The following is a 24107-nucleotide window of genomic DNA, read 5'->3' on the forward strand; positions in this document are numbered from 1 at the left end:
ATTGAATCACTAGTGGTATTTTGAAGAAAGATACCTCTTCCGACGAACGCTTAAAAAAGGATGGCGCTGCTAGATAACCTTTAATTGTGCCAACCTGGGGCCTCAGATTAGCCAGGTGTAACAAGAAAGATAAAATCATTGGTGTGCTGCATGTGAAAAGGTCCACATTCTTATCCCCGCACCAGCTGAAGAACTTGTTCCAACGGCAGCAGTACAAGGATTTCGTTGCTGGCCTTCTGGCTGAAAGCAAAATCTCCATTACGTCGTCTTGGAGGCCCCAATCCTTACATCTCAACCTCTCAGAAACCATGAGTGAAGGTGGAGTGTCTTGACCTCTGGATGGAGAACCTGACCCTCCTCCCCACCCCCTCTCGTGAGAGAAGGTCTTCTCTTTGTGAAAGACTTATTGGAGGACAGATGGACATGTCCAGAAGGTCCGGGTACCATATCCTCCTGGCCCAATCGGGAGCAAATAGGATTGTGGATTTCCCAAACTTTTTCAACCTCCTAATCACTTGAGGAATGACAGGGACTTGAGGAAACTGGTACAGAAGTGGAAACTCCCAGTCCACCACTAACAAGTCTCCTAGAGCTCCTCTTGGGGGAAATTCCCTGGAGCAGTACAACTCGCACTTCTGTTCACATCCGTGTCAACCGGATGCACTTGAGGGGTTCCCCAAAGGGTGAAGATCTCTTGAAGGACTTACTGACCTAGTTCCCACTTGTGGAGACTGCTCTGCCTGCTCATAGCATCCGGCACCGTGTTCTGTCCGGCTAGGTGAACTGTCGATGGGGAGATCGCTTCTTGAATTACCCAGAACCAGTGCTGGATTGCCTCTCTGCACAGTGGTAGTGGCCCGACACCTCTCTTGTTGAGGTACTAGACGGCCGCAGTGTTGTCCGTCATTATCAGGACAGTCTTCCCAAGTACAAAGGGCAGAAAGGCTTTCAGCGCAAGTCGGATTGCTCTCAGCTCCAAACAATTGATGTGTAGTTTGGACTTTGATGGAGACCAACTACCGCTGATCGTCAGATCGTTGGCTTGGGCTCCCCACCCCGCGAGTGAGGGGTCCGTCAACTACAGTTATCTCCGGCCATGGTTGCCAAAAAGGTTCTCCCCTCAGAATTTTTTCCTTGCAGGCCCACCACAGAAGATCCTGTGCAACTCTGCTCCGAACCAGAAGGTCTAACATCCTGCTGGAGAATACGGACCATTGTGTTCTGAGAGGCCATTGGAGAGATCTCCTTCATAGGCAAGCCTCTGGCACCAGAAAAAATGTCATGAGCCCAAGCAACCTCAAATAAATCGAAGGCCGGAAGATGCTGGTCACCGTCTGCAGAATGTCTTGAGCCCTCACCTCGGGTAGTGAGGCTTTTCACCAAGGATGCAGCCAGGTCTGCCCTGATGAATTGGAGCCTTTAAGATGGTATCATGTGATACTTCTTGTAATTGAGGGAGAAGCTCAGTCTGTGGAGAGAGTGGCAGGTTACGCCGAGATGATCCGAGCCGGTTTGCAAGAACGGGCCCAATCAGCCAATCGTCCAGGTAGGGGTAGATGTGAATTCGCCCCCCCTCCCTCTCTCTCTCTCTCTCTCTCTCTCCTGAGACTCGCTGCCACCACTGCCATCAACTTGGTGAAAACCCTCGGGCGGAGGTCAGCCGAAAAGGCAAAACTTGACACTGACAACAAGAACCGCCAAAGGCGAACCTCGGGTACCTTCTGTGCTTGTGATGGATTGGCACATGAAAGTAAGCATCCTGAAGGTCCAATGATACCATCCAGTCCTGAAGTTGGAGAGCCTGAAGGATCTGAGATTTTGAACGTGTCCTTCCTGAGGAATTTGTTGAAGTCTCTTCAGTCCAAGATCGGTCTCAATCCTCTGTCCTTCTTGGGGATTAGAAAGTAAGGGAACTAACAACCCCTCTTCCACTCCGCTACAGGTACTGGTTCTATAGTTATGTAATTTAAACACTCTGTCTGCTGCATTCACTAAGGCAGGTGACTATTGCTCCTATTAAGCACTGCATATTAAAAACCTGTTCATCTCAACCTTGGTACACTGATGACCTTAAATATCTTGGGCCATCTTGCAGGCAGGTGGTAAGGAAGTGGAGAATTAGCTATGGCCCCGCTGAGAAAGCCCTCCTTCGCCAAGCCACAGGGGTTTATCAGGCCATCCTCTCTGCTAAACAAGCTTCTTTTAGCAGGAAGGTTGAAGCTGCAATTAATCAACTTAAGGCGCAATTTAGTCTAGTTCACTATCCTCATCTGCTCAGTCACATTCAAATATTATTCCGTCACAGGATTTTTGTAACTCCCTGTCAATCTTTTTTGACAAAAAGATCACCACCATTCAGAGTAAGATCGCTGGATCCTGCCCTCATCCTGCGTTTATTGTGCCCTCCTTAAATATCATTCCGAATTTAACCTGATCCACTTTTCTGACTTTCTCCCCAGACATTCTGTCCGCTATTAATAAACTCAAATATGCTTCCTCCCTGGATCCCATTCCTCTTTCTATTATTAAAGATATTTCAGTTTATATCAATTCTTGGGTCACAGCAACAGTGAATGACTTTCTACTCAGGCCTTATTCCCAAATAACTGAAGCATGTGCTTGTGACCTTCTGTAAAAAAATAAAATAATTTAAAAAAAAAACCTTCTCTGGATCCAGCTGTTCTGTCTAATTTCCTCCCCATTTCACTTATTTCTTTGCTCGAATCCTTTTAGGGAGAATTCCCAGAAATGTGCTAATTCCTCTCTACCTTAGAGACCCCTAGCAACTTTGCTGGATTTTAGGACTTTTAATTTTTTAACCTGGAGAGAGTGAAGCCCCCTTTTCCCATTCTCACATGTATTTTCCTGTGATTTGAACTCTGACAAACTCTATGGGCATCATCTTTTACATCTTTTCACCTTCAGTGCAGTGACACAGGGAAGTCTTTCAGGTTTCCCAAGGTTTAAATACATTTCTCTTGGATAAACTACTGTTTCCAAGAGCAGTAAAGTGAAATTGACTTAACTTACTTTTGTAACTTTCTGGACCCAGCACACATCAATCTTACAATAGGGTGCGGGAGGGGTTACTTAGTATACCCTTAGTCTAGCTTCTCACTTAAAATGTTTAAGTTAGCCTTTCCTCAATGAATGGCTGGTGGCAGTGGTTTACTTTTAACTACCGTGGTGTGCACTTAACGTGGGCTGCATTTGCAGCTGCAGTAACGCACCCAAGGGCGCCATTTTTGACAACATGGCCCGGTATTTTTTTTTTCGCCAGTTCTTTGTAGAAAGGTCCTTCTTGAGATTTACTCTGCACAACAAACCAGGTTTGGTCCCTTTGTTCGCTTTGCCTTGGGCGGGATTCACAAGTGAAGCCCGCCTCTGGCTCCAGGGAGTCTGGCAGGGGCAGGAAGCGATGGAGGTACCTGAAACTGTGTGCTTAGTCTCCTAGGAGACAGGAATGCACTCTGTGATGATTGGCCGGCTGACTGTCCGGCAAGGACAGCCACCCTGCTGGGTGACTGACAGCTAGGCTGCGAATGAATGGGAGGACCCTGCATAAAAGGCGAAGCTTTTTGGCTTGGAAGGCAGAGTCGACCACTGGATGAAGGAATCCGAAGAAGAACTTGGACGCCTGCTGTAACTCCTGGACCGTTGGTTTGCCCGGTGAAGCCCTGCTGCTGTGGTGAAGCTCCGAATTTGCCTCGACCCCTTTGTTAGGGAGAATTCTCAGAAATGTGCTAATTCCCTCCACCTTACCCCAGCAACTTTGCTAGATTTTGAGGACCTGATTTTTTTAACGTGGAGGGAGTGAGACCCTTTTTCCTGACTCCATGTATTTTACTGTGAATTTTACCTCTGTTTCCTTTGGTTGTGGAGTCTGACAAACTCCATAGGCATCATTGTTTACACTGTCACACAGCACCTTCAGTGCAGTGACAGAGGGAAGTCTTCCAGATTTCCCAAAAGTTTAACTACCTTCTCTGGAATAAACTACTGTTTCCCAGCAGTAAAATGAAATTGACGTTACTTACATTTGTAACTTTCTAGACCCAGCACACACTAGCTTACAATAGTGTGCTGGAGGGGTTACCTAGTATCCCCTTTGTCTAGCTTCTCATTTTTTGTTACCCTTTTCTCATTGAATGGCTGGTGGCAGTGGTTTTGTTTGAACTACCATGGTTTGCGTTTACCGCGGGCTGTGTTAACAGCTGCTGTAAAGCAACCGCAGGAGCCATCTTTGTCAAAATGGCGCCTGGTCTTTTTTCACCATTTCTTTGTGGAAAGGTCCTTCTAGAGATTCTCTGCGTGCCAAACCATGTTTGGTCTCTTTGTTCATTTCGCCTTTGGGAGGATTCAGGAGTGAAGTCCGCCTCTGGCTCCGGAGTGTCTGGGGTAGGCAGGAAGTGAGGGAGGTAACCCAACACTCCCTGTGCTTAGTCTCCTAGGAGCCCCAAATGCACTCTGTGGTGATTGGCTGGCTGACTGTCCGGCAAGGACAGCCACCCTGCTGGGTGACTGACAGCTAGACTGGGATGAATGGGAGAGCACTGAATAAAAGGCAAGTCCTTTGGCTTGCAAGGAAGAGTCGACCACTGGACGAAGGAACCGAAGAAGAGCTTGAAGAGGAAACCTGCTGCAACTCCTGGACGTTGGTTTGCCCGGGGAAGCCCTGCTGCAGTGCCGAAACGCCAAGTTCGCATCGACAGAAGCCCTTGCAAGGACGACTTCTCCCTTTGCGTTGGTCGGACCAATTAACTCCAAAGTAAGCCACCTAGACATGCATCTCAGAGCTGGATTAATTTCCTCAGAGTTGCTGCTGGAAACCGTATAGCCAGGGAGAGGAACAACAGATTGTGTGCGTTGCTTTTAAGCTGGCCTAGAGCTTTTGGAAGATCCTCCGGACTCCCAGGAAGCAGGACTGACCAAGCCTGAGCCCCTTCAGCAGAGTGCGGGGCTCCAGAAGCAAGGAAAGTCCATCTCAAACAGCCAGGAACTGCAGTGTTGCTATTTGCAGTAGACTCAAGGAGCTATAACACTCAACAGCCACTGAAAGTGAAGTTTGCCGGTTGCAAGTTTTGACCGTCCCAGTGCATTGCAGGAGCCCCCCGAAGTTCTCCTTGTGCCCACGACTGAGGCCCAGGAACAGCGAGATCTGCAGAGCTTCAGAGGAACAGAAGTCATCAGCTGCATCTTTTGTTCCTTACCCAGGTACTGTAAAACAAGTCTAAGAGAGCTTACCTCTTACTGTAGAAGTGCTTGTAACTTCCACAACTCAAAAGCTTTATCAGCTTGTGGCCCTACATTTGATTCTTCTTTTCATCAAAGACACCTAAGAACTTGTGCAAAGACTTTTCCATTTACTCACCAGAAGTGCTTCTTCCTATAGAAGACTTTTGCCCATTGACTTTGGCTTAGCCTATTGAATTGTATGACTCTTCTTGGGGGATCCAAAAGTATTTGCCTGCTTAAGAATATGTGTGTTCTCTTGTGTTCCAATAACCTTTGCCTTTTACCAATTCCTAAAAGTATTCTAAATGCCAACAGTAAGATATTAATGTCCCCAGCACCATAGTTATTTAAGTCACCTGTGGGTGTAGGTTGTGTCTGTGGGCCATCCCAAAAGGGTCTTTACTGATTTAGAAACTAAGAGTGTACAGTACTGAAGTGTATGTGTATTACTATTATATTGCTACCTTCTAAAAGAAGGCTTTATAACTGACTTATCAATAAATTAATAATTGTTTATGCAAGAAACCTTGAGTGTAACAGTTTATTTGAATACCTGTAACTGTGAATCTTTGTGTACCTCCACTACAGCTCACATTTACCCCTTTTGAGATAAGCCTGGCTGCTCAACACGCTACCAAAATTGTGTAGTACAAGCTTATACCAAAGGTTGGGTTGCTTATACCTGTAGTCAGAGTTGGGGTAGTGGTCCCAGAGGGTACCGCATACAAACGTTGCCCAACACCCTTGAGTTGGTGGGACCAATCAACTCCAAAGTAAGCCACCTGGACATCCTCTCAGAGCTGGTTGAAATTCCAATGCAGTTGTTGCTGGAACCGAATAGCCTGGGAGAGGAATACCAGTTTGTGTGTGTTGCTTTTAAGTTGGCCAAGAGCTCCAGGAAGATCCTCCCAACTCTCAGGAAGCAGGACTGAGAGCCTGAGCCACAACAGAGTGCTGGACCCCAGATGCAAGGAAAGCCCATCTCGACAGCCAAGAGTCTACGGAGTTGCTATTTGCTTAGACGCGCGGAGCTGAAACCGCGAAGTGCCACTGCAAAGAAGTTGGTCCTTTTTGGTCACGGATAGTCTGGTTGCAGTGCAGGAGTCCTCCAGGCGTCCTCCCTCTTGTCCCCACGACTGAGGCCCAGGAACTCAGGATCTGCAGAGCTGCAAAGGAACAGAAGCTAGCGAGGTCAGGCCCTCGCATGGCTGACTTCTTTCCTCTCTGATCGACCCTCCCAGGTTCAACTTGGGTCCTTCCTTATCTCCATCTCTACCTGTGGTGTTCCCCAGGGGTCTAATACCTCTCCCTCGCTGTTCAACCAATACCTGCCACTTCATGCCCACAACATTGCCGCGCTGTGCCCCAACTTCCAGTGCTATGGCGATGACACTCAGCTCATTTTCAGGCTACCCTCAGCCACCTCTTCTCCCTCTCTCATCTCTAGCGGTCTGTCCGCCATCCAGGAGTGGTGTGCTGCCAATGATCTCTGCCTAAATGCCATCAAGACCGAGATTCTCCTCATCGGCACACCCGCTCCCTCCTTTCCTGTCACTCTCTGGCCGTCCACATGGCCCTCTTCCTGCTGCCACCTGTGAGGCCAAAAACCTCGGCGTCATCTTCAACTCCACACTCTCCTTCTCTCCTCACATCTCTGACGTCTCTAAGAGGTCTCACTACGAGCTGCACCTCCACAGAGGTATTCTTCCTTTCCTCTCCTTCCCCCAGAAGCTCACCGTCTCCAGAGAGCTGGTTCTCTCTAGGCTGGACTATTGCAACAGCCTCTTTCTAAATCTGCCTGCTTCTACTCTCCACCCTCGGCAACTAATCCAGAACAGGACTGCAAGACTTGTCCTTTGCCTCAAGCCCAGGGATCGGATCTCTCCAGGACTGAAATCTCTGCACTGGCTCCCAGTGGCTGCGAGGATTAAGTTCAAAAACCTCTGCATTGTCCATAAGGCCTTCTGGGGCCCAGGGCTTCAATAACCTCAACTCTCTTCCTAAATATCTTCCTTCTCGAGCTCTTAGCTCATCCGCCTCCAACTCCCTCAGGGTCAGACGCTTCTCCAAGCAACGAGTTGGTGGTAGATCTCTTTCTTCGGCCGGTGTCTCCCTCTGGAACAGCTTCACTGCATCCCTGAAACTTGAGGAGAATCATCTCCTGAAGCACATCAAAACCTTGCTCTTTGCTTCTGCTTTTTCTCCTCCTCTCCCTTGCCGACTTCCTGGCTGATACTGAAACTGCACTGGTTAACTAGCCACCCTCTGATCTCGGGCCCAAGCCCCCCTCCCCCAACAGTCGCACCCCTGCACTGCCTTTCTGGCAACCTCCGCCCTTGGGGACTGTTTTCTGTATCCCTATAGTCCCACTAGCAGCACTTGACACCTGCTGGCCACACTTTTGCTTCGTTATTTATCTCATTATCCCACTGTCCCCTCCTCCCTACCCCTCCGCACTTTCCTCCTTCCCCTTCCCATGCACTTGTGCGATCTGAATGCACCTGGCCTAGTAGGATCCTTGTCTGTCTTCCCTCTGTTCCCCCTCCCTTGCTTCGTCTCACCTTGAAACACTTGTGTATAGGCACGCTATAAATGCCATATCATATCATAAAGCCCTTTTCTTCTAGCCAAAAGGTATTGTACAGTCTAAGAGAACTTACCTCTTGTTGTGCAACTGCACTTGTTCTCAGTGGAGTCTTGTTGTGGTTGCTTCTGTAGAGTTTCCGACAGCTTCTTTACTTCACAAGCCTAAGCAGCTTGTGGCCCTACTTGGATTTCTTTTCTGTAAAGATTTCTAAAACATTGTGCAAGACTTTTACCTACCTCTGAGAAGTGCTTCAGCACTCCTAGACTTTTGCCAAAATTTACTTTGGCCTAGCCTGGTTCCCTGAACGACTCTTCTTCCCTCTGTCATTGTGTTTTGTCTTCCTTCCAGGAAGGGGTTAACTAAATTTGCATGGGGGGGTGGGTCCAAAGTATAATTGTTAGATCTCTTGTTTTGTCCTAATAACCTTTTTCTTTGACACACTCTTAAGTCTGATTCTAAATGCAAACAGTAGTATATTAATGTCCACAGTGCCCTAGTTACTAAAGTCACCTGAGTGTAACGCTCACCTGGTTCCCACGGAGGCGCAGGTCTGGCTTCGAGTGCTGATGCTTCTTCAATGGTGAAGCGCAGGACTCTGAAGATGGACAGGAAGGGCCCTCTACTCTGGCTTCTCCGGCTCATAGGAATATAGCCCTGTGCGTGAAAAGGGAGTATTACCTACTGACTGAGTTATGCTCAAGCCTCCCACTCTCTTCCAACCCTCCACGATACCCTTCCACGATTCCCCGTGAAGTCTCACCTTAGGGTCTGAAAGGACAAGCTCTCCATCCTGCTTCTGACGCAGGGGCGCGTTGAACCCAGTTACTTCACTGGATTGAGGTTGGATGGGAGTTCAGGTAAGCTTGATTATACTGGTAAGGCGCTGTAAAAGTTCTGTTGCAAGTTCAAAAGTTCAAGCTTTAAATAATAATGTTCATTGTCTTTTTTCAGGTGATGAATGAAGATTCCTTTGGAGACTTCTTCCAACAAAGCGCTAATGTTGATGTCTTTTCCCCATAGGGGCCGGGGTTCGGAATGCCGGAGATATGGCGCCGACCAAGAACGTGCAGTTCTAGTAAAGATCTGGTAAGTTCTAGATGAGCGCTCAGGTAATGTTTTTGCATTCGCTCATCTAAGGTCTTTGTCTTTTTTCCCCATAGGGGCCGGGGTCCGGAAAATGCTTGGAAGCAGCAAGACCCGAAATGAAATGGGAATGACCCAACAGGTAAGTCTTAGAAGGAAACTGAGCTTTTCCTATTCCCTTCCTTCTCTCACCTCTTATTCTTGTCTTTTTCTCTAGGCTCTGGGAAGTGGCTGTGTATCCGGATGATCGCTGCTGAAGATGGAGGAACCCAGGAAAGGTGAGTGAAATGCAGCGCTGCAGCGATCGTAACGAAATGCTTTTAAAAATGATGTCTTCCCTTTCAGGATCGTCGGTGATGTCTCTGTGGTACAGATTAGCTGGTAGGTCTCTTGTCTCCCTTTGCAGGTGACCCAGGATGCTGACAGGCGTGGCTGAAGTCCAGATGCAGGAGCTGACACGGTGAGCGTCCAGCTGCGAGGAGCAGAACAACGCGAAGCGTGAGTTGCTGATCGGGTGTGGTTTAAATAGCTTTGGAAGAAGTTCCAAGTGTGTATCCTTCCTCCGATCAGGTATGTATCCTTCCCCGACCACACCCGGGTGGAAAGTAGTCCCACAGGTAAAGTAGTTCCTATTCAGGCCTCAAGAGGGCCTGGATGTGGCAGCATAGTCTGCATCAGGTAAGTGCACATTAAAACACTTGAACACATGTCTAGCTTTATGAGCCTGGCGCCTAAGGCGCCAGGACAGAGGTCCAACATGAGCCTGGCGCCTAAGGTGCCAGGACTGCGTCCAAAGGGCCCCAGCTTGGGCCTGCTGGCACTCCCCTGGGGGAAATGATGCCTGCCTCTGGGGTTGCTGGGTCAGACCTGGCTCCTTGGAGGTAGGCATCATGACACTGAGGGTGTAAGAAATGTATGTGTGCCATCCCAAAAGGGTTCTTACTGATTTAGAAGTATTAAGAGTGTGTATTGTGGAGTGTATTTGTGTGTTACTATTATGTTACCCCATTCTGAAGAAGGCTTACTCTAACTGACTGTTAAATAAATTAATTGTTTAACCAAGAAACCGTGTTTGTAAGTGTTTATTTGAATACTTGTGAATCTCTAACTCCCCTACAGCTCACATTGACCCCTCTTGAGATAGGCCAGGCTGCTCAATCACGCTACCAACCTGTGTATTACAGACTTATACCAAATGTTGCGTTCCTATTGCCAGGTCAGGGTGGGAGCAAATTCCTGGAGGACAAACAATTTCTTGCAGTCCTTCTCCGGCGTTGCCTCGGCCGTAGACAAGGGTACTGCTGCTCTCTTCCTAGTTATTGTCACCACTAAGGAATCGGGAGTGGCATGTCCAAGGCTGTAAAGTGGATCTGTAAGCGAGGGGGGAAAATGTTTCGACCTGTGGGTTTACTGCCCTTGTTTGGGATGGAGTCAGCCGTTTGATGGAGTTTAACAAAGGTATTGCCTGACGAAGGTGGTTTCTCTTTCAAAATATCCTCTACGAAGACGGTGTCTTGCACCGCCTCTCGAGTGGCAATCTGAAGCCTTCAGCTGCTTTAAGGATAGTGATAGGACAGTTTTTCTGAAGTCCAACTTTGGGCTTAGTAAAACCAATCACTTGAGGCAGTACAAGACTCCACTCTTAGCATAGGGCTGTACCACCTAAGTTCATGGTAGCATACACAGAGCAGTCAGGCTTATCTTATGAGGGAGAGAATGCAGAAGTTATGCTGTAGTTCCTGCGAACCTGGAACTGTGGATAAAGGAAAAGCGGCAGAGACGATTTCCAGCGACGGAGAGCCTGCTGTGTAAACCGAGCCTGCTGTAGCCCTTCTTTCCTTCCAATCGACCTGGGGGACTTCGAAAAAATGACGACCCAGAGCCTGGTGGGACCCACTAGAGTCAAGAAGACCTGCATTTTGAGCCATCACACACGCTGCTGCTGCAACCTTGCAATACCCCAATACCCTGGGACCTCGAGCCACTGTGCGATGCACGGTCTTCCGAATTTCACAGAAACTTTGTGGGCATCCTGGTGGATCTCCAGAGACATGAATCGAGTCTGAAAAGTCCCCTCAACAGAGGGGAAACTATCCCTTTTTAATTATTGTACTTTTTAACATGGCACCCAGCATCTTACAATGCAGTGCAGTGGGGATACTTTTGTATCGCCCTAGCCTTTTACATTTGGGATTTTTGGTTACTTATTATATTTTTCCTGTTATGCATTCATTTTGGTGTGCTCATTCACATTTGCTGTGTATGGCTACTAAGTGTGGCTATTGCCCTAAATGGCTGTTCCATGAGATTGTTGCTTGTTCTTTGCCATATTGTATTTTGGCCCTCTTCCTGCCTTCTCAGGTCAGGAAACTCCTTATAAGGGCATGCACTTGCCCTAGTGAACCTTTGTGTGTTTGGCCAGGAAGTGGGTGGGACTATCTGGTCTCACTCCACATCTGTGGTGCCAGAGCCGGTGTGGGGCATGAGTGAACCCAATAGTTGTCCAATTGGACAACTACTGGCTGTGCAAATGGTACATATCCTTACCATTGGTGGGCTTGGACTTGCTTCCAGGCTGTATTTTAAATAAGGACTCCTGCAGGCATTTCCGATCAGTGTTACAGACAAGAATCCCCTGTAGACCATCAGCCGACTGAAGATCTGAAGACTGTTTGGACAGTTTTTCTAATGTCCTACCCAGACTTCATAACCATATCTGAGGCAGTACAAGATTCCACTCTTAGTGTAAGGATGTGCCACCTGAGAATGAGGTAGCATGGACAGTGCAGCCAGGCTTCTCTTAGGAGGGAGAGAGGGTTGTAGGTCAGTACAACAAAATCGTAGTATACATAGGGTTCAAAGAAACACTGATAAACTAAATATTGCAAAAATAATGGTTTATATCTTGGGAAAGTAAGTACCATCACATGCCCTAAACACATTTATAAATACCAACTTGATATACAAACCAAAGTATAACCTTGTTAAGAACAGCAATCAGCAGTTCACGGCGAGTCAAACCTAAAGATACACATTCAGAGCGGCACAATGTTATTCTTGGGGGGAGTAAAGCCACAGTTGTTAGACTTTTAGAATACCGTCAGTAGTTCATGGGCAGCAGACCCTATTGGTCATAAAAGTGTTATTCAGTTATATAATCACTTGATGAGACCAAACACTGTTACAAGAATATCTTGCAACATATGTAACTGTTGAGGAGAATTCTCAGAAATGTGCTAATTCCTCTCTACCTTAGAGACCCCAAGCACCTTTACTGGATTTGAGGACTTAATTTTTAACCTGGAAAGAAAGGCAATTTTTCCCACTCTCTCATGTATTTTCCTGTGATTTGAACTCGGTTTATTTTAGTTGTGGAGTCTGACAAACTCCATAGGTATCATCTTTTTACAGTGTGGCACAGCACCTTCAGTGCAGTGGCACAGTAAAGTCTTTCAGATTTCCCAAAGGTTTAAATACCTTCTCTTGGATAATCTACTGTTTCCAAGAGCAGTGAAGTGAAATTGACTTTACTTACAAGTGTAACTTTCTAGACCCAGCACACATCATCTTACAATAGGATGCTGGAGGGGTTACTTAGCATCCCCTTTGTCTAGTTTCTCATGTAACATTTTTATGTTACCCTTTCTACAATTAATCGCAGCTGCAGTATAGCACCCAAGGGTCCAATTTTTTTTCAAAATGGCCCTGTCTTTTTGAAGCCCGCCTCTGGCTCCAGAGTGTCTGGCAGGGGCAGGAAGTGCCCGAAACTCCCTGTGCTTAATCCCCTTTGTTACAGGAATGCACCCAAAGGTGATTGGCCGGCTGGCTGTCCTTGGAGGACAGCCACCCTGCTGGGTGATTGACAGCTAGGCTGGAATAAATTGGAGAAACCTGCATATAAAAGGCGAGGCTTTTTGGCTTGGAAGGTAGTCGACCACTGGACGAAGGAATCCGAACAAGAAGAGACTCCTGCTGCAACTCCTGGACCCTTGGTTTGCCCAGTGAATTCCTGCTGCTGTGCTGAAGCTCTGAATTCGCCTATATTAGAGAAGCCCTGCAAGGGCAACTTCTCCCCTTGAGTTGGTGGGACCAATCAACTCCAAACTGAACGGAGTTGGCTGTACTTCCTAGCTGCTGCAGGAACCAGGGAGAGGAACACCAGATTGGAGTGCATCACTTAAGTCGGACCCGAGCTGTTGGAAGATTCTCCGGACTCCCAGGAAGAAGGACTGACCCAGCCTGAGCCACCTCAACAGAGTGCTGGACCCAAGTCCAGAGTGGTATCCGAGAACCCGCGGTGGTGCCATTTGCTGAGACGCGAGGAGCTGAAACCGCAAACTGAATTTAAGTTTGCCCTTTTCTGTTGCTGACCGTCCCATTGCAGTGCAGGAGTCCCCAGAATTCCTCCCAGAAGACCTCCCTCTTGTCCCCACGACTGTGGCACAGGAACAATAGGAACGAAGCCAGCTGGAACCATTTCTTCTAACCAAAGGTACTGCACAGTCTAAGAACTTACCTCTTGTCTTGTAACCTTACCTGTTCTCAGTTGAGACTTGTCTTGGTTGCTTCTGTAGAGTCTACAAAGACTTCTAAAACATTGTTAAAGACTTTTATATACCTGCAAGAAGTGCTTAAGCTCACCTAGACTTTTGACTAATTGGCTTTGGCCTGGCCTGGCTCCCCAAATGACTTCTCTCCTCTGTCATTGTGTTTTACCTTCCTTCCTGGAAAAGGTTAACTCACTGCAGGGGGGACGGGGGGGAGTTGGAGGGGAGAGGGCTATTTCCAAAAGTACTTTCCTGCTTCAGAATAATTGTGCGATCTCTTTTTATTCTAACAATCTTTCTCTATGACATACTCCTAAGTATTGCTCTAAATGCAACAGTGATCTATTAATGTCCACCAGTGTCCTAGCTATTTAAGTCACTCGAGGGTGTAGGAAGTGTCTGTGTGCCATCCCCAATGGGTACTTACTGATTTAGAGAAACTAAGTGTGTATTTTGGAGTGTACGTGTGTGTTACTAACATATTGCCCCTTTTGAAGAAGGCTTATTCAAACTGACTGTTAAATACCTTGAGTACAAGTGTTTATTTGGATACTGGTCACTGTGAATCTCTGTGCAACTCCCCTACTGCTCACATTGACCCCTCTTGAGATAAGCCTGGCTGCTCAGCCACACTACCAACCTATGTAGTTCAGACTTATACCAAAGGTTGGGTCCCTATTGCCAGGAGGTCAAGGTTGTTGCAGTGCACCCAAAGGGTACTGCTCCAAATCTTTTCTAACAGTAACGTTCTTCTATTATAAATGGATACAGTTATGATACCAATGCTATTTTTAAGAACACAGTTCAGAGGGAGTAAGTTAACTCTTATGCTTTCTAGAGAGGCCTTAAGCTACTCATGGACAAGAACCTAGTGAAACTATTTTCAAAGTGCACTAAAGCAATTAGGGGAAAGCATAACCCAATGTCAATTTTAGAAGAGCACCAGCTATTCAAGGTCAGTATAACCTATGGGTATTTAAGCTATTACACTATTTGTTACATGCAGTTTAACCAAGGATATTTTTCCAAAGTGTAGAATACAATTCTAGGGTAAGTAAGAATGCTAGCAGACTTAAAAAGGCAATAACCAGTTCAAGGTAAGTAAGGAACCATTTACTTTTCAGAGGGGCTACACGCAACTCACAGACAAGTATCAACTCCAAGACTGTTTTAGAAATGCACTGAATCAGATCAGGGAAGGCAAAACCCAATGGTACACTTTAAGAGGAACAGTTATTCAAGGTAGGTAAACCCTATTGATAAGCTTTTACACTCATTCAGTAAAGAATAATAAAACAGTACCAACACTATTACTTTTAAGAAGAGTGAAATAAGTAAACCAACTTCTAGACTTTTTTAAAAGAGCAACCAGCAACTTCAAGGCAAGTAAGAACTTAAGGCTGCTTTAACTTTGTAATCGAATAAATTAGTTGCCACACAAACATCTTTAGCAAGTAAGTACTATGCACAGTTGTTAAAACTTACAAGACGGATGCCTTATCATCAAAATCCTTCCCTAGTCTATAGCAGGAGTCTTGGTCTAGGAGCCAACTGGAGGCAGGTCAGGACACTGGTCAGTTGCAGGCAAGTCAGAGTTCCAAAGGATATCTTGTTAAACAAGTATTCACTTAGAGTTATTTGAAAGTGTTCAGGCACTTCACAGAAGGCTCCCTGTATGCGTTCAAGCATTAGGCCTGGGCGAATGGTATGGACACAAAACTCCCAAACATTCGCATCACCGACAATGATCGAATTTTTTGACTTTTTTTTGGCCAAATTTAATTAAATATATATACAGGGAGGGGAGGGCTGTGCCCCACCCCCGCCCCGCATTTTAGACTGGAAAAAAGGTCAAATCAACGCAATCAAATGTGTTAGATCAAATAGACCCAAACCTACTTAAGGTAAGTATTTCCTAAACCAACACAGTACCTCATCAGAAAAGAGCTTCTGGGTGGATGCCTTCAGGATTCAGCACCACAGGACCCAGTCCCTGGTTTGTTGGTCTGGTGACAAAAGAAATGGCAACCGGATGCAGTAGCTGTTAGGACCTATTTTCTATACTCTGGTCTGGTGGACAGATGTAAAGCCAACCTATACTGCAACAGGGACAACTATGGGGAGCTGCAGCCAAACCAGTTCAGGTAGCAGTGACAGGCGGTCTAGGCTAAGTTCTTCAGATGTGGTGAGCTTGTAAAGGGTTACCCAATGAGTTCACACAATGGGAATCACAGATTACACTTAGACAGGATATATAAAATACAATTATTTATTGGCCAAACACACTATAGAAAAATTACTAGTGACAGGTAGAGTTATCACACAACACTAGAAGAATAGATTACATATATACATTCACTTATCAGGGCATAATATACATCACAAACTCCTGCAAAGGTAAGGTTTTAGTCCAGCAGAGAATGATCCCCAACTTAAAAAGTACAGCCCTAAGTTGTCTAGGGCCTTTTTGCCCAATAGTTCAGGTAAAGCGCCACAGATTCTGTAGAGCAGGAAAAAAATGCAGTTAGGGTCTCTGGGGTCCAGTGAAGGTTTCTAATTATCAGAGCCCCAGTTAAACATGCAAACAGAAGTAGCCCCAACTTTCAGATGTCTTTTGCAAGCAAAGGCAAAGCCAATATTGTTCGAATACGTTTCTTATGAGGCAGCACACTTATAATGGGAGTTTTGGGGCCAGGTAAGAACCACTAACTTCCCCATCCCCCTCCCCACCTCCCTGCACCCCTCAATACTCCAATTCTTCACAAGCGGGGGCAGGTCAATGGAAGCGGGTCAGAGATGGTCTTGATGCAGGGCCCCTCTTAGGACTGAACTCCGGTCAGGTAAGCATGGCGACACAAAGGGACTCACTTGTCACAGTCAGACTTTCCCTCCTACCTCGGGTCCCCTTGAAGCTAGGACGCTGAAATTCCGCCGAGGTGAGTCTTGTAGGACAAACTGAGGATCCCCAAAGTGCCAGGTCAGAACTCGGAACAGTGACTAGGCCAAGTGACAATAAGATCGCGCAAGTGCAGGGGAGTGACAGTGATGTACATGGGATAAAAAAAAATAAGAAGTGCAGGCCATCAGGTGTCAGATGCAAGGGTAAGTGCAGACAGCAGGTGTCCAAAAGTGCAGGCAGGGGGAATGTAGGGATACAGATACAGACCCAAGGGCAAGGGTTGCCGGGAGGCAGTGCGGGTGTGCAACTGGGCGGGCAGGGACCTGGGCCCGAAATCAAAGGGTAGCTAGGTGACCAGTGCAGTATCAGACAGGAAATCGGCAGGGGAGAGGAAGAGAGAAAGCCGAAGCAAAGAGGAAGGTCTTGAGGTGCTTCCGGAACCAGAGATGGTTCTCCTCAAGTTCCAGAGAGGCAGGGAGGCGGTTCCAGAAGGAAGCCCCAGCCGAAGCAAGAGATCTACCGCCAACTCGTTGCTTGGAGAAGCGACTGACCCTGAGGGAGTTGGAGGTGGAGGAGCGAAGAGCTCGAGTAGGAAGTTATTTTCAAAGAAAGAGTTGGAGGTTTTGAGGTCCCAGGATCCAGAAGGCCTTGTGGACAATGCAGAGGGTCTTTAACTTAATCCTTGCAGCCAATGGGAGCCAATGCAGAGATGTCAGTGCTGGAGAGAGATGATCCCTGGGCTTTAGGCCAAGGACAAGTCTTGCAGTCCTGTTCTGGATGAGTTGCAGAGGGCAGAGAGTAGAGGCAGGCAGTTTAAGAAAGAGGTTGTTGCAGTAGTCCAGCATAGAGAGAACCAGAGCTCTAGAGACAATGAGCTTCTGGGGGAAGGAGAGGAAAGGAAGAATACCTCTGAGGAAGTGCAGGTGGTAGTTTGACTTATTAGAGAAGTCAAAGGTGTGAGGAGAAAAGGAGAGTGTGGAGTCGAAGGTGACCCAGAGATTCTTAGCCTCACAGGTGGGAGTAGGAAGATGGCCAAGGGAGGCCAGCCAGAGAGTGACAGGAAAGGAGGGTGCAGGTGCGCCGATGAGGAGAATCTCCATCTTACTGGCATTAAGGCAGAGATCGTTGGTCCAGGGCCTGGTCAGTGATACCCAGGTTATCACGGAGACGATTGAGCAGGATGGCATGGTTGACCGTGTCAAAGACAGAAGTGAGATCGAGTAAGATGAGGACAGAGGGGAGATTAGAATAAAGGTTAGAGAGAAGGTCTTAACTGATGTTCAGGAGAGCAGTTTCCAAGCTTCTGGCTGCTCTGAAGCCAGACTGATGGTCATGGAGACAACAGATTCAGTGTGAAGATTAAGCTGGGAGATGGCCAGCTTTTCCAGGAGTTTGCCCAGGAAAGGAGTGATGGAGATGGGGCGATAGTTAGCCGGGCAGGAGGGTTCAGCTGAGGGTCGCCCAAAATCATGGCTGGTCTGCCACACAACGGTTCGGGATGCTTCAGAAGGCTCTTCTTCAGAGGCACAGTGCAGACGACAGCAATGGATGCTCCCTCCACTCCCAGGGTTGCAGCTCCTTCGCAGGACTGCTAAAGATCTTCAGCAAGACAGGGCTCCTACATGACAGCAGCAAAGGTTGGTAGCCAGGCCTCCTTCCGACGGGTCTCTGGTTCCTTTGCAGGTCGCACAGCTGGATAAAATTCTAGGCTCCTTCAGGTTTCTCGGGGATCTCTGAAGAGTAGGTGCAGGGGTACCCTTCTTATCCTAAAAGCCAGGTAAGAGCAGCTGCCATTACTGCCAATGACAGAAGTAGCCCACACACAAACCCTTCCAGGGGTCCAATCAGGACCACTGGGGGGGAACACTCATGCATATGACTCGACATCCCAACACCAGTTTGTGTATTGGGATCAGACAGTCCCAACCCAGATCCTGCCACCCAACACACAGTTCTCCAGTAGCCCGCCAAAAGCTTCTGCTTTCCTGGGTACTGAAGCCTTCAAGGATTTTCCTGGTCTCACAACGCCGGAAGAAGGCTAAAGAACAAGATGGCCAAAGGACAAGCAAAAAACCATGGGGCACGGCCATGTTTGGCCACTAGCCACAGTCGGTAGCCAAACGCAGAAAGGCTAAAACGAAAGGTCCCAAAAAGAGGGAAAGGTCACTGCTGCCACCAGCTTATCCTTTTAGCACACCTAGAGTAACCAAAAGTCCTCTGAGTGTTAAGACTAGGGCAAAACAAAAAGTGTACCCCATTGTACTGCAGTGTAATCTGCTTTGTACAATGATAGAAATTACTACAAGTGATGCAAAAGTAACCACAAGTAGCAATGCGGGGACACCACTAAGGGAACCAAAGTTTCCCAGTACTGACAGTCTGAAGGGCATGTCCGTTTCCCCATAACATAGGAGCAAAAGCCAGTGCAGTGAAGCTTAAGGCTTCAGTGCACTGCAAAAAGAGCAGGTCGGTATCAAAAATAAAATGTTTGGGGGTTCCATAAAGATGGAAAGAAAGGTGCAGTAAAGAGAAATATTCCCCAACAACCCGCACGGGACGACTTCCTCCCTTGGGCTGGTGGGACCAAATAGTCTTAAGATAAGCTTCCTTTTGGTGCAACCCCAGACTTACTGTGACTTTCCAAGGCTGCAGAATCCCAAGACCCGTGGACCCCTGACCATTAGCGAGTACATTGTCTTCTGAAGTGCGAATCCGGCCAAAACTTTGTGGGCATCCAGAGGACCCTACGGAAGCAGGAAACCTTCATCCAGAGTCCCCTCACCAGAGTTCAGGACCGAGGGATCAAATACCTTCTAACCAGTGCTGTTCGTCGATCTTTGGCGCCGAGAAAAAGGCACCAAAACCACAAAGCCGCTGAATAAATAGTCCCTCTTTCGAGTGCTGCTGCAGGAGCCTGCCAGACGTCCTCCCTTTCATCACCACAACCAAGGACCAGGGACAAGGGTCTGCTACACTGCAACAGGAAGGCATCCAGCTGAAACACCTTCAATTCAGAGGTACTGTGGGGCTTGGGGTACATCATCCTTTTGCCATTTGTGGCGCTTCCTACCTTAGGGAGTGCTATTTGACCCTATTTAGAGTTGGCCTCAACTCACTTGCACAGGCCTTTCAGCTTGTGCTTCTTCAAGGTGGCTCCTCTTGAGTTGCTGTTATTTTCTTTTTGAACTACTGACTTTGCTAAAACATTTTCTAAGAAGAGAGCACCAGACCTTTGAACTAGCCTTGACTTTGGCTGTCCTGGCTCCCTAAAGGCCCTCTTCTGAACCTATTAGCTTTGGCAGTGCTTGTTCCCTTACAGGTTTTAAATTGTTGAACACTATTATTGCTGGGATAAAAGACTGCCTACGTCCCTTTGGGAGAATCTAGCTGTTTTTCTAATACAAAGTCTGTTCTAATCTAACTATAACCTTTCCCCCCTTATAACTCAATATTGCAATGGTGATAACAAATGGGTTATTACTGACCTCAAATGACATCACTAAGTGCTGGAAAATGTATAACATGAAAAAATACTCACCTGTCTTATTGCTTCTGATACTAATTGAATCCTAACTTTGGGATTAATGTTACCATTAGTTCCTGCTTTTTAAAGAATGTTTTAAATATCTTTATGTGTGTATATATATAAATAAATATATACTATAACTAAGTGTATATGTTTACTTGGGTACCTGTATTTACTGATTTCATTTTATAGCTCTACAGCTCACATTGCCCCTCTTAAGATACGCCTGGCTGCTCAGTCACTCTACCAACTTGTGTAGTGCAGGCCTATATTAAAAGGTGGGTTACCTAATTCCAAAAGATATACTTGTGTAGTGCCACACCAGTTGGACTGCATCACTTCTTACCCCACAAGGCCCAATCCTAGTTGAGACTATACAAGGCCTACAACATTTATTTTATTGTTTATTTATAACGCGCTAAACACCAGCGAGTAGTTTCTAAGCACGGATCAGGATTCAAACCCGTGTTGTGCCGCGTTGTCTTGCTTCCAAGACAATCTTGTTGCCCCTGTGCCATCCTTCCTCCCCCAAGGTTACACACTGTAACCTTGGAAACAAGCTAACCTAATGTCAAGGTTGATTAACTTTAGGTTCACACCCAGAGACCCAAGGAAGTCAAATGTCTTATTTGCCACCTGCATTAACACCTTACTTAACTTGAACGATATACAGGATATTTTGTATATACCAGCATGGATATCAGTTAATTCAAATTAATACAGGCTAGGATTTGGATGGGTTAGTGGGTAGAAAGGAGGGACAGAGGGATGGTTTGATGGGAGGTTTACGTCTCATGTGAATCAAGTGTTTTTGATGAAAACGAAAGGACATTTGAAAAAAATTAACTCTTATGCTACTCTGAATGTTGTCTACACCATTCCTCTTAGGAGCTGGCCTTGATCACTAGACTGCAATTTCAAGGATTGCTAGATTGGAAAAGTTTAGGAAAGTAAACACAGCCTACGCCAAAGGCAGTCTGAATACTCCTAATGGTATTGACCAGAAATCAGAAGCCTAATTTTGAGATGTGCTAAAATTTGCACAAAATCAGTTCTACATTTCTGAATAGTGAACTTATAAGAAAATGAACACGTTTTAATTTACTGTGTATAATACCGTTTTGTGTGCTTGTGAGACAGAGGCAAATAAGCGGGTCTCTGTGTTGCATCATAAACTTGCAGAGGTGGAAGGCAGAGTGATAATTAGAACTCCTGTGTTGTGGTTGCAATGCACATACTCCCACATTTCTAAGTGGCGAAACAACCTTTAAAAAAAATGTGTCTATAAAACCTACCTTGCGTGGCTGCACAGAAACCCATGGCTGCTCCTTCATTTGATCGATCTGCTCCCAGACCTTGGATAGCTCAGACCAGACTCCTTTGAGATCCTGCAACTCTTCCAACGCTACCTATACAGTAGTAACACAAGGCAAATCAACATAATTTGTTTCAACATCACAACTGCAAAAACATTTAAGAAATGTATTGAAATATTTACAAAAACCCTAAAAAATCTAACAAGCATACAACACACAAATATCAAACATTTCCTAAGTTGTTTAACCAGATTGGAGTAGTCAAGCAGCTATAACTACCTTTAATGGGTTGGGTGGGCAAGTCAAAATAAAGGGCCGTAGACACGCGAGGGGCTGAAGGGGCCTGGCCAGTCCAAATTATTTTTGGCCCCCCACCCGCATAACAGAGTGGCAATCCCATTGCTTAGTCTGTACTAGAAATAAGCGTTGACCGAAAGCAAGAACGTGACAACAATGGTTGGGCACAGGGGCAAATTCTCCATAGTGAAAGCAGATATAAAATGGAGCAGAAAATGCACTTTTTTAATGCGTTACTTTTAGAAGGCACAGGTTACCACCGTATTCACAAAGGTGACCTATGCCTGTCTAGGGACTGGGCAGTAGCAACAAAATGGGGTTGTCAGCCCTCTGGCATGCATTGGTGTCAGGAGCACGCTAGATGGGCACTTAAAGGAGCAGTCATTAAAGTGTGATCATGTTAATGCTGCTGTTGCACTTAAAAATGCATGACCCGATTAAAAAGAAAATAATACTGGTCATGCATTGCATGTTCACTTACACCTTGGGGTTTAATATTGGATTGGGCATTGGTGAGCATTTGCACGGCATTGTTGAGCTCCCTGATCAATCTCCCAGCCCCCCTGTCCATCCCCTTGACGGAGATTGGCCACACAGCGGCCACACGTGACCGGAAGGTCCCTTATCTGTAGATAAGGGGCCTTCCGCCGCCCCCTGCACCCCTCCCAGGGCAGCCAGCCTGGCAGCCGCTTTCTAAGGGCCACAAGGCAAAGGGCAGCTCACGAAGAAGCAGCTCCACCCAGTGTTTTGCATGAGAAGCCTGCCGCAGTCAACCAGCAGAGACATAATGTAGGTGTGGTGTAGGGAGGAGAGAACATCCATTGTCCTCCAGTAAAGCTCCCACCACACTCATTACCTACCAGAACTTAGATAATTTCTGTTAGTCTGTCATGTCTTGCTTTTAGCCCATCTGTGTTAGTGAGCAATATCTTGCATTGAGCCCATTTGTGCTAGTAGGCCATCTCTTGCACCGACAGACCACAGGGAACACATCACCACTGAAGGAGCCCTTTGGGGGTGATAAATGCTGCACAGCAGAATGTACGACAGGGGAAGGGCTATGTGCTGCATTTAGTCAGAACAGCAGGCCTGAGGGTAGGAAAGGTACTGCCACTATCTAACCCTACTAAAAGCTCACCCTGCTGCATACACCTGTCAAACTCTGAACTAAACAACCATACCTCTACAGCACAACAAAGTGCATGCAATTCACAACAGCACAACAATGAAACAAACCACACATAGCCTCCAACACCACATAGCCTCCCCCAACACCACATGGCCTCCCCCAACCGATAAACACACCTACGCTCAGTGAACAGTGTCACCGAACTGCTGTGAACAAGGCATCACAGCTCTCTTGCCCAGTTCTTCTAACTTACCCACCTCCCTCCTAGCTTTACAGATCCACCAGAGTCTGAAGAGACCACACAGGTGGCAAAAGAGCGTGGTATAAGAGCCTTTAACATAACATAACCTGCTCTAAACAGGCGCAGGGAAAAGTGCCAATTTTATTCACATCCAGTGTGTGCTTAAAAATGCTCCCACACTTGTATAATTGCACAAAGGGTATCATAAAGTGCACTTGAAGCTGTGCATCTGATGCAAATTCAGATCCCCTTTGGTTAATGGGACTCAATATTCTGGTGCAAGTGATGACATACACTAGCTTCAATTTACCTAAAATTACACTATTTTATGCTAATCCAGAATAGGACAGCAAGACTTATCCTTGGCCTCAAGCCCAGGGACCACATCTCTCCTTCCCTAAAAAGTCTTCACTGGCTCCCGATCGCAGCACAGATTAAATTAAAATCCCTCTGCATCATCCACAAGGCTGTCTGGGGCCAGGGACCACTCGATCTGCAATTGTTTCTAACTGTTCCCCCTCTAGAGACCTGCGTGCCTCTGGCACCAACTCCTTGTGTGTAAAGCAGTTTGCTAAACAGAGGGCAGGTGGTTGATCGCTTGCCTCAGTGGGCTCCTTTCTTTGAAACAGCCTCTGCTCACTCTTCATCTTCGTCTTGAGCAGGACCTCCTTAAGTTCCGGAAAAGCCTCAAGACATTCCTCTTTAACCCTTCCTTCCCTCCCTCCCTCCCTCCCTCCCTCCCCTGCTAATCGCACAGTAGCTTGATTGGTGTGCATGGCCCTTATGCATCGTTGGGGGCCTTGACCCCCCCCCCCCCCATCTTATCCCAGCTGTTGTCTCCTCTGCACTTTCCTCGGCCCACCTTCCACCACTGGAGGTTGCACTTCCCTTTCTTCATAGCACTTCACCTGCTGCTCTCCATGAGCACCAAAGCACCCATCTCATACACCTCTGCCCTCTGCATTTGCTCGTTCTGAACACTCACAAGGCATAGTAGGTTCGACTTCCCCTCCCTATTGTCTTTTCTTATATTGTTGTATTTAATTATTTAACATTGTTGTAATTACATGATCCATCATCCCCGGTCACCTCCCTGTGGGCACTTTGAAACAGTATTTGCTTCATGTATAAGCGCCTAACAAGTGAACAATAAATATGTAAAGCCACATATGCGGGTATACTCATAATTCATACAGTCTCTGGTGCCCCAGTGCTCCCATCATATGCCCTAGGATCTTTTTCCCTGC

General features: G+C 46.8%; 1 protein-coding gene across 1 annotated transcript in view; it reads right to left on the minus strand.

Moving 5' to 3' along the window:
- DYNC1H1 (dynein cytoplasmic 1 heavy chain 1) overlaps window positions 1-24107 on the minus strand; it is a 2031190-nt gene that overhangs the window by 1813764 nt on the left and 193319 nt on the right. Inside the window, exon 18 of the mRNA XM_069637760.1 lies at window positions 21173-21286. Coding sequence (XP_069493861.1) covers window positions 21173-21286 — 114 coding nt within the window. The remainder of the gene's footprint in view (window positions 1-21172; window positions 21287-24107) is intronic.

The sequence above is a fragment of the Ambystoma mexicanum genome, chromosome 14, assembly GCF_040938575.1.
Source record: "Ambystoma mexicanum isolate Mex_15411 chromosome 14, UKY_AmexF1_1, whole genome shotgun sequence".
NCBI classification, from domain to species: Eukaryota; Metazoa; Chordata; class Amphibia; order Caudata; family Ambystomatidae; genus Ambystoma; species Ambystoma mexicanum.